Raw genomic sequence first — 9,718 nt, 5'->3', positions numbered from 1 at the left:
TTCTCATGTGACACATTATGCTACACAGCTATTCAGATTCTAAAGCAAGTCAAATTTATCTATTGCAGACTATTATCATAAATTTAATTGGAGAAAAAGCTATAAATATTGAATTCGATGTCATGTGACACAAAATAAAATATAGGATAAATGTGTTGTTTATAGCATTTATCTTGCATATAATATGTGAAATAGATCACTTCCGGCTAAGTTAGCTCTCATTGCCTCTCTCATTGTGGGTAACTGGGTATGTAAACTTTTCCAAAAAAATTAAGAATCCAAAATAATGGACCAGTTTAATCCCACTGCATTAAATCCCTCAGCCATGTTAGGAGCTCGTGCGCTGCCGTTTAAAATCAACTTTGGTCTCTTTTTACAAAAACCAACCATCTCCTGTGGCAAAAAAAAAATTACAAGAGAAAAGAAAATGTCAAAAGATTAAAAAATACTTTATTTTTTCAAATTGCTGAAATGGATGCCATTGTTAATGGACAAAAAGCAAACCTAGTCCATCTCACATAGGGGGAAATCTAAGGAGTGATGCACTTGTGCCAACTCAGACCCATTGGGCCCTTTGCAAATAGACAAAACAGTCCAAGAATTCTCCTTCGTTTCTTAGGCACTCCAACACTTGCAAAGAATCTAGTCACTAAAGTCACTAAATCCTAAGAAACAACGGCCCGTTTGCCAACAGCACGGGGTCGGCACTGTAGCTGAAATGGCACTGTTTCAGCTACAGTGCCATCTGACAGGTGCAGCAAAAATTGACTTTTCAATATTAATTTTTTAATTTTTAAAAGCAAAATATTAAAAAAAACAGAAAAAATAAGGAGAAAGATGGGGTGGTTGTGTCCCTTGGCCAAAATGGGGTGTGGGACCCACCATTTGGCCAAAAGAATTGGGCGGAGCCACCCCACAGCGTCTGGGGAGTGGCCGAACCACCCCAGCCCAGGGAGTGATCCGGCCACCCCAACCAAAAGGAGGATTGGGTGCATTTGGGGTGGCGGACCACCCTCGAGGGCTGAGGTAGTTTTAGAAGCCACCTTATGTGATCCCGGACCACCCCAGGGGTTGGCCGGACCACCCATCTTTCCTCCTTTTTTCTTTTTTTTTTTTTAATTTATTTTTTTATTTTAATATTTTGCTTTTAAAAAAAAAAAAAATTAATATTGAAAAGTCAATTTTTACTGCACCTGTCAGACGTTCCAGCTACAGTGCCGGCCCCGTGCTGTTGGCAAACGGGGCCAACAAACGTCAAAAATCACAAGAGGTTCAAACTTTACGCCAACTTTATATACATCTTTGCCTCAAATCAAATTTGTTGATCAAACAGGATGATGGGTAGCATAATGATGCATCAACACCCACATTGTACATCGCTTGTAATTGTCCTCTGTGTTTTTTGTGGTGTGTTTGGAGCAGCCATTAATGGGGAATACTTGATAGGGGTAGGGAGCTATGACATGACCGGTCCGGCCGTCGGAGTGAACATGATGGGTTATGCTAACATGGACCAAACCACAGCCGGTATCCATTTCAGGCTAAGAGCCAGGGCTTTCATTGTTGCCGAGAGTTCCCAAGGTCCAAGGTTCGCTTTTGTCAATCTTGACGCCGGCATGGCTTCTCAGCTTGTCACCATAAAAGTGGTCGAGAGGCTAAAATCAAGGTAGACAAAAGCCAACCAAAATCTAAGTGAATCGGAATCCCTGCCCCATTGCTGGGGCCCGGGGCAGAAATGTAACTGTTTGGCTCAACTACTTTTGATGGTCAGTTGAAGAATCGCTGATCCATTCATTTGGTCAAGAGAATAGCTTGGTCACTTCCAACAATCAATTTTGGAGGTGGCCGAACCACCCAAACTTTAAAATGAACGATCCTAAATAAAATAGCAAGTGAGATATCAATCCATTATGATTATTACAGCTCATGGATCTATCACCTTTTGGACTAATTTAGCTTGCACAAATGGATTTTCTATTGAATGGTGGGTTTTGTGAATACAAATGCAGCCGGCGATTCTTCCAATTCAAATGCTAAGATTGGGAAAGCTAATCATCCTTTCCGTACCAGGAGGTTTGTTTTTCTCTCACAAAGGCTCTTATTGATTTGTTGGTAGAAGATGCTCAATAATCTAGAGCAATAAAGTATTAATTAAATTATTAAATTCATGTTTCTTATCTTAGAATAATTTATGATTCAACAAAAAATAAAATAAAAAATAAAAAAGCCTAGAGGTAGCCTTACATATAAATTACTTAATTCTTGGATCCTTCGTATGATTTACTAGGATAAAATCTAACTAATTAAGCGTCGAGAACAATCTCTAGGCTATTGAGAATTGCAGAGTTCACAACAATGGCGGGGCGGCGACTAAGGGAGACAATTAAGGAGACACTGATAAGTAATGGAAATGGAGAATTTGACGATAACATAGAGGCTGTAATAGCGGGACTCACAAATACTTACTCTCAATATGTTTCAACGTTTGAAGAATGCAAGCAACAACGATACGAGGTACATGTAACTTGCACACAAACGCCATGCTTTAGTACACTTAAATTATGCTGAAGTATTGATTAAATAATTAAATTTATTATCTTCTATAAGTTTAACCTTTTGAGATAAGTAGTAATTTATCATAGTATTAATGCAAAGGTCTAAGTTTAATCCCTCGCTTAAACTTAAGATTTAACAAGCCACAATTAAGTTAAAGATATATATTTGTTATGGGTGTAGGCTGCCTCAACCCTCTATGGTCCATACACACTATCAGCATACATGCAAGAATTCAACAAACCAGCCAAAGCCATGGCAAAAGGAGAAAAGATCATCACCAAGGGTCCCTCACCACCAGATCTTTCATCCGTACAGCTCAAGCTTGTACTTGACCCTTTTGGAGATTCACCTCCTCCTGGAGTAAACTTTGGCAACATGAAACAAGACATTATTGGCGGCACATTCAGAAAGGGAGGGACAGCAAGTGCCACATTTTGGAGCGCAAACCCAAGATACGACTTGCTGACAGGAGGCACATTTGCAGTTGTAGAGCTACTTCAACAGAAACGGTGGGTTCCTGTTTATGATGATGATGATTTCTCTCTGTATTTTAAGTGGAGTTTAGATAACAACAGCTTGTATAGCACGACAACCATTGAGTGGGAAATACCAAAGGAGGCAAGTTCCGGGGTGTACAGGCTAAGGCACTTTGGTTCTGCAAGGAAAACACAAGACTCCCCCATCAACTACTTCACTGGGGCTTCTACTACCTTTACAGTATCATAGAGAAGCATACAGTATTTCATAGTGTATTTTAACACAAAATAATAAGAGTTTCCACGCTTTGCATACAGACTTCATTTACATATGGTGCACTTAAAACATAAAAATGGTTGCCTACGAGCGAGATCGGTTGTTCGAGTCTTCACTCAATGAATTCACAGTTTTTGTGGGCGGAATCGTGCGTGTATCTGGGGTTTAGCTTATGGGAATAGACCACGAAGAGGTCCTGCCTTAAAAGGGTTCTACGTCATCAAAATAAATAAAATGAAATAAATAAAAGCAGTTGCTGTGAAGTTGAGCCAATCTAATAGTAAGAGCTCACACATTCAGTCATTTGTTCATCCAAATCGCACATCGAAGAGCCTGTCCTTCAATGAGTAAATCAAAAGCTTTATTGATGTCTTCGAACTGTATTTCATGCGTGATAAATTGGTCCAACTGCAGCTCCTGATGGTCATTAACAGAAAGAAAAATTACAAACAACAGAGAAAAAAGAATGAACAAAGCTTTCCTTAGCTTGCTTATATATATAGGAACTGTTAAATCACCTTGTTCAAGTAACGTTTAAGGAGGATGGGAATATCAGATTTAGGTTTGATTCCTCCAAATATGGATCCCATGATGCTTTTCCCTCCAGCATGAAGAACATCGTGGAAGCTAAGGCCCAATTCTGACCCTGGCCTGGCCACTCCTACTATAATAGTTTTTCCCCAACACTGAAGGTAAGGAGAGAAGAAGAAAAAAAGAAAAAAAAAGGTTATAATATCATTTATTGCTTTTAGTGCACCACAATGCACACACACAACCTGCAGAATTAATATCTGAAAAGTTTACACAAGGGCAGAGCATATTGTGGCACATAACAAGCAATCATTCAATTCAATCGGTAAATGACACTTTGGGATAAATGAATTTAGCAGAGCAAGAGAGAGAGAGACATTTCGGCAGCAGGCATATGCTTCATGCACCAAGGATGCCGATCCAATGCATTCAAAGCAATAATCTGCACCCCCATTTGTCATCTTATTTATCACCTGCACAATGAGAAAATAAGAGGCTGCAATAGATTAAAAACATATGGATATGTAAATTTCTTCATCCTAATCTTTTCTACCTTCCCCCTTCCAACCCAAAAACCAAAAGAACCAGAGGTCCTTATTCATTGAGTGAAAGCACACTGTATCAAGCACAAGCACTAAAGTAATTTGTGAAACAACATACAGTACAAAATGCCCTTCTTGTGCTTCATTATAAACCCACCAAAAGCATATTCACTTCCAAGGCTTGAAGAATAGATACAAGTATGAAATTAAATAACAATCGCTAAACAATTATCATGTAGGTTAAGAGGAACACCTGGCTCACAGATTTATCTCCACAGTTTCCAGGATTGACAAATTCTGTCACTCCAAATTTTTTTCCTGTTTTAACAACAAAAGAGAAACATCATGATCCATACCTCATGCAAAGCTCACTCAGTGTTTGGTCATAGCATCAGTTTCTTTCAGTCAATGTGGCTTATGTATAGTTGACTGGAAATAAAGAAACTTTGCATTGATCAGTTTTTTAACAAGTACTAATCTAAGTGTTGATTTTTACTCTCACATCATCAAATTGTATAGCAGTCGTATAATAATTTACTAAATAACATTAATCTTTCAAAATTCCATATTTCCCAACAAAAAAAAAAATCCCCAGATATAATATACTTACCGATTTCATATTTGTCAGGGTTAAGATCTACACCAATTATTCTAGTAGCTCCACATAGTCTAGCTCCTTCTGCAACCTAGAAAACCAACAAATAGCCATGAGCTTTTCTCTAGGGTATCAAAAAGATTATGTCAAGGAAGAAAAGTTCTTCAAGTTCGTACAGCTAATCCAATAGACCCCAGCCCAAATATAGCAACAGTTGATCCTGCCTCCACATTTAATGTCTTCCAAGCAGCGCCAACCCCTAAAACCCCAAGTTATGCTCGTGAGATATATTAAACTGCATCAATGTCTTCTGATTCTAATGCAAGCTTCCAATCAAAACTAAAATGTAGCATGAAATGTGCTTCCAAAAAATACAAAGGAGAAAGGTGCACAAAAGAGGTTATTGTTATGTGAAAGACCAACTTTCAACTTGTAAACCTGATAGAGACTCACGTGTTTAATGGAATGTGGGTCATGCGATTTTAAAGACCGAGCCACGTTTTTGCATACCAAATATTATATCTTGTCTGCGTTTTTAAAAATCACGTTTTTCAAACTGTGGCCAAATTACCTGTTGATACTCCACAGCTGAGGAGGCATGCCCTATTTGGAGGGATTGAGGGATCAAATTTGGTTACATGGGCAACGTCTACCACTGTATACTCACTAAAGCTCGACACAAACATAAAGTGGTATATAACATTTCCATTGAGGTCAGTGAATCTGCTGGTCTCATATCTTGGCATCCATTGAGATAATCTGAAAGGGAGTTTTGAACAGAGATTGCTCCTCTTTGATCTGCAGTCTTCACATTCTCCACAATCTGAGACGAATGTAGGGATCACTGTATCTCCTTCAGTTACTTCATGCACATCCTCCCCCACGCTTTCCACAACTCTACAACACACACACACACAAAACCCAAGTTTTTATCGAAATTGTTAATTCATTAATTTGGTAAAAAATTATGTATTTAATTAATATTTTAATACTTTTTTTTCGCGTGTGACCCCAAATTCTCCCTTAATAACACATCCAAAAAAAAAAAAATTATCTCTCAATTAGTGAAGCCTAACACATAAAATATTTAATTGAAATAGAACGTAAAAATATTATGTTAAATCATTTTATTAATATTATAACATCCGTATCAAAAAATAAAAAGTTAAAAATCAGATCAAAGTTCAATGCAAACAACTTAGCAATTGAACTGTTGCTTTCAACGCAATGGTAATGGCAACATATAGTAGGTAAGAGATTTAGCAGAACATGTACCACAAGTCTATTAAAATATTGATTAAATAATTAAATTTTTATTTTTTAAGAGGCTTTTAAGATAATTGAATAGGGTGATATCGTACTATAGGTGTCCGAACTTTGACTCTACAATTTATTTCATTCTAATTAAATATTTTATGGTTGTCTCACTTTTAAGACAATTGGTAATTTAACAGTATAAAAGTCTCATGCAAGGCAAACCAAAAAAAAAAAAAAAAAAGGATTAATAGACAAAAATGTATAAACACTAACCCGACTGCTTCATGACCAAAAATTCTTGGAAAAATTCCAGTAGGATTCTTCAAACATGAAAGAAAATTGGCATACATGTGTCAACAAATTTCAAGAGTTAATGAATCATAAATCTAAAAATACTAAAAGTTTGAGTTAACAACCTTCAATTTCCATGCATCAATATCGGTGTGACATAGAGAGCTGCATATGATTCGAATCCGAACCTCACGAGGCATTGGCGGTGCCACCATGATCTCCTCAATCACTAGATGCTCACTTGGTCCCCGACAAACCGCAGCTACAGTGTATAGAACAGGAACAAATCAGTTTCACATGTAAATCAGAAAGTGCTAAACGGTTTTGTTAACCAGATTTGGGTGGTCGTGCAACCACCTCGCTCCTCCTTTTTTAACCACAAATTATAAAAAATCAATTTTCAAAACCATTGTTAACCTATCCATCCTTGTTAAAAATATCATATTTACAAATTTTTATAAATCTAAAAAAAGTTTAAAGAGTTTTTCCGAGACCATTTCAAGAGGTACCTTTGCATCGAATGGGCTTTCCACTTGTTGAGATTTTATCACTTGTGCTTTTTTTAAGACTCCGAGTCTGTTTGGAGCTTTTGTCTATAGAAGAAGCTTCATTTTTAGGCTGCACACTGGTTGAAGTTTTATCAACTATGCTATCAAGATTCTCGACATGTTTAGGATTGTGTTGGGAAATAGAACTTTTGTCCGTAGAAAGAACCTCATTTTTAAGCTTCTCACTGATTGAAATTTTATCAACCATGCTATCAACACTCTCAGCCTGGTTGGGATTAACTTGGGAAATAGAGTTTTTGTTTGTAGAAGAAGCCTCGTAAGCTTCATTTTCAGGCTGCACACTAGTTGAAGTTTTATCGACCATACCATCAAGATTCTCGACATGTTTAGGATTGTGTTGGGAAATAGAACTTTTGTCTGTAGAAAGAGCCTCATTTTTAAGCTTCTTACTGGTTGAAATTTTATCAACCGTGCTATCAAGACTCTCAGCCTGTTTAGGATTACCTTGGGAAATAGAGTTTTTGTCTATAGAAGAAGCTTCGTTTTCAAGCTTCTCACTGGTTGAAATTTTGTCAACCATGTTGTCAAGGCTCTCAACCTGTTTGGGATTGCCTTGGGAAATAGTACTTTTGTCTGTAGACGAAGCCTCATTTTCAAGCTTCTCACTGATTGAAATTTTATCAACCATGCCACCGAGACTCTCGGCCTGTTTGAGATTGCCTTGAGAAATAAAGCTTTTGTCTTCTGTAAAAGAAGCCTCATTTTCAATCTTCTCAAAAGACTGAAAACTTTGCCTTTTTAGTGAAGAAAAATGCTTTTTAAGTTTTTTAGCAAATGAGCTCATTTTTGCTTAGTACAGTTTTTTATGTACTAAAAGCAATTTATAAACTTCTCAACGCAATCTCAAAGAATTTATAAACTCCTCAACGCAATCTCAAAGAAGCTATCTCACTCTCTTTTATCACTTAAACAAAGTGCCAATGTGGGACGTTGGTGGGTGCAAAATGTTATTTATAAGGCGGATAGCGAGACAGTTGCCTAACAAACTGCGAGAGTTACTACATGTAGGACTAGAGGATTATTAATAGATTATAGAGAACAATTTAAAACCAATACATTACTATAAATAGATGTTGACGAGCTGTGAAGGCTTGCAAATTGAAATGTCGGAGACATCCATTGAAAACTGGAAGGTAAGTTGTAGAACATTCTTTTTGGATATAAGCATTGACTGTTGTCTCACAGATCAATGCAGTAATTAATTAAGTTCTTTGATTGATGCTAGTATTGCACGGGTCAAAAGGCTTTTTTTATGGGAAAGGATAACAGAGATTAGGGACAACAGAACATAGACTATTGAGATAAGGTTGTTTCAAATGAAATGAAACATATATACATGATATGAGATAAGGTTTTCTCGTAGCTTTCTAGATGGGCTAGATGGGCCAATCCGGTCTAGAAGCAGTTTTTACCTCTAAAACACATTAACAAACAGAGTCAAATTACTCCCCAAACTATACATCATTCTTGCAAGAAAAACAAAGAGATATGTTTAGCAAACAAACATGGTGATGGCTATTATATGATCAAACATTGAAACTTGCATAGATCGATTAGAACACAGCATATGCTAAAAAATAAAAAGGAACCGGTTGCTGGTGAAGAACAGCAAAGTCCATAGTAAATCGAAAGTTTCATTATTGTCATTGAACCTTCACCACCATCAAATTCCATAGGAGCTTACTCATTTGTCCATCCAAATTACACAACGAAGACTCTGTCCTTCAATGAGTAAATCAAAAGCTTTGTTGATGTCATCAAACTTTACCTCATGCGTGACAAATTTATCCAGCTGCAGTTCCTGATTGAAATCAAAAAGAAAGAAAGAAATTAGAAACTAGAAAGAAGAAAAAAAAAAAAAAAATTATCTCTGTACGTTTGCCAATAACACCTTATTTACAACAATGTGGTCCGACTGTCAAATGTCAGTTACCTTAAAAGCTTAAGCTTAATCATTTAACTAATATTCTAACATGAACCTACTTATTATGAGCTAATTACCGTTATCAAAGAATAGCACCTTAAGAAAGCTTGCTTTGGCATAAAAAATATAATCATTAGTAACCGTTAAATCACCTTGTCCAAGTAGCGTTTAATGAGAATGGGAATATCAGTTTTAGCTTTGAGTCCTCCAAATAAGGATCCCATGAGGGTTTTCCCGCTATGAAGAACATCATAAGAGCTGAGGTTCACTTGTGAACCCGGCTTGGCCACTCCTAACACAATTGCTTTTCCCCAACCCTGGTAAAGAGGGATAAGATTATGTTACCAATTATTATACAGTGCACCATAGCACACACACAAAAAAAAAAAACAGATCTGAAAGATTTGAAGGAAAAAGAATACAAAGGGCCATAGGTATGTGGTAAAGTACAACAATCAATCACCCAATTGAATGATTCCAATGTGCTGCATGTTCTTTTGCTTCAATTTTCTCTTCAAAACACCAAAACTTCAATCAATGATCAGATAAGCGCAAGTGCATACCGCACAAACTTCAATGCTACTTTGTTCATCTTGATGAACGGTTGAGATGTGTGATGCTGGGACTAGATTTGATCAACTATGCCATAACTGAAGTCAAGTAGAGAGAGAGAGAGAAATACCTTTCGGCAGCAGGCATA

General features: G+C 37.0%; 3 protein-coding genes across 3 annotated transcripts in view; 1 reads left to right on the top strand and 2 right to left on the bottom strand.

The window, feature by feature from the left end:
• The first annotated feature begins 1,463 nt into the window (after positions 1 to 1,463).
• Positions 1,464 to 3,282, top strand: LOC132191074 (neutral ceramidase-like). Its single transcript, XM_059606092.1, has 4 exons — positions 1,464 to 1,643; positions 2,010 to 2,073; positions 2,345 to 2,514; positions 2,737 to 3,282. Exons 1-4 carry the CDS (start codon positions 1,464 to 1,466, stop codon positions 3,280 to 3,282), a joined length of 960 nt encoding a protein of 319 aa, XP_059462075.1.
• Positions 3,283 to 3,609: 327 nt separating this feature from the next.
• Positions 3,610 to 7,878, bottom strand: LOC132191073 (alcohol dehydrogenase-like 7). Its single transcript, XM_059606091.1, has 10 exons — positions 7,035 to 7,878; positions 6,651 to 6,787; positions 6,508 to 6,554; positions 5,549 to 5,874; positions 5,154 to 5,236; positions 4,993 to 5,068; positions 4,636 to 4,700; positions 4,218 to 4,313; positions 3,828 to 3,995; positions 3,610 to 3,726 (listed from the first exon to the last, which is right to left on the bottom strand). Exons 1-10 carry the CDS (start codon positions 7,876 to 7,878, stop codon positions 3,610 to 3,612), a joined length of 1,959 nt encoding a protein of 652 aa, XP_059462074.1.
• A 744-nt stretch (positions 7,879 to 8,622) lies between these two features.
• Positions 8,623 to 9,718, bottom strand: part of LOC132191072 (alcohol dehydrogenase-like 7) — a 10,073-nt gene continuing 8,977 nt past the window's right edge. Inside the window, exons 9-10 of the mRNA XM_059606090.1 lie at positions 9,171 to 9,335; positions 8,623 to 8,895 (exon numbers count right to left, since the gene is read on the bottom strand). Coding sequence (XP_059462073.1) covers positions 8,779 to 8,895; positions 9,171 to 9,335 — 282 coding nt within the window. The 3' untranslated portion in view covers positions 8,623 to 8,778. The remainder of the gene's footprint in view (positions 8,896 to 9,170; positions 9,336 to 9,718) is intronic.

Source organism: Corylus avellana, chromosome ca8 (genome assembly GCF_901000735.1).
Source record: "Corylus avellana chromosome ca8, CavTom2PMs-1.0".
Classification (NCBI taxonomy): domain Eukaryota; kingdom Viridiplantae; phylum Streptophyta; class Magnoliopsida; order Fagales; family Betulaceae; genus Corylus; species Corylus avellana.
Note: the sequence above shows the minus strand (reverse complement) of the source record. Positions and strands in the feature narration are given on the sequence as shown.

What these genes read in the sequence shown, in the direction of transcription:
- LOC132191073 (XM_059606091.1), bottom strand. Translation starts at nt 7,878, where the DNA reads ATGAGCTCATTTGCTAAAAAACTTAAAAAGCATTTTTCTTCACTAAAA. An exon ending in AAAGCCCATTCGATGCAAAG is followed by an intron (nt 6,788 to 7,034) that starts GTACCTCTTGAA and finishes TATACACTGTAG; the next exon opens with CTGCGGTTTGTCGGGGACCA. An exon ending in TTTGGTCATGAAGCAGTCGG is followed by an intron (nt 5,875 to 6,507) that starts GTTAGTGTTTAT and finishes TGTGTGTTGTAG; the next exon opens with AGTTGTGGAAAGCGTGGGGG.
- LOC132191074 (XM_059606092.1), top strand. Translation starts at nt 1,464, where the DNA reads ATGACCGGTCCGGCCGTCGGAGTGAACATGATGGGTTATGCTAACATG. An exon ending in CATCCTTTCCGTACCAGGAG is followed by an intron (nt 2,074 to 2,344) that starts GTTTGTTTTTCT and finishes TGAGAATTGCAG; the next exon opens with AGTTCACAACAATGGCGGGG. An exon ending in GCAAGCAACAACGATACGAG is followed by an intron (nt 2,515 to 2,736) that starts GTACATGTAACT and finishes TTATGGGTGTAG; the next exon opens with GCTGCCTCAACCCTCTATGG.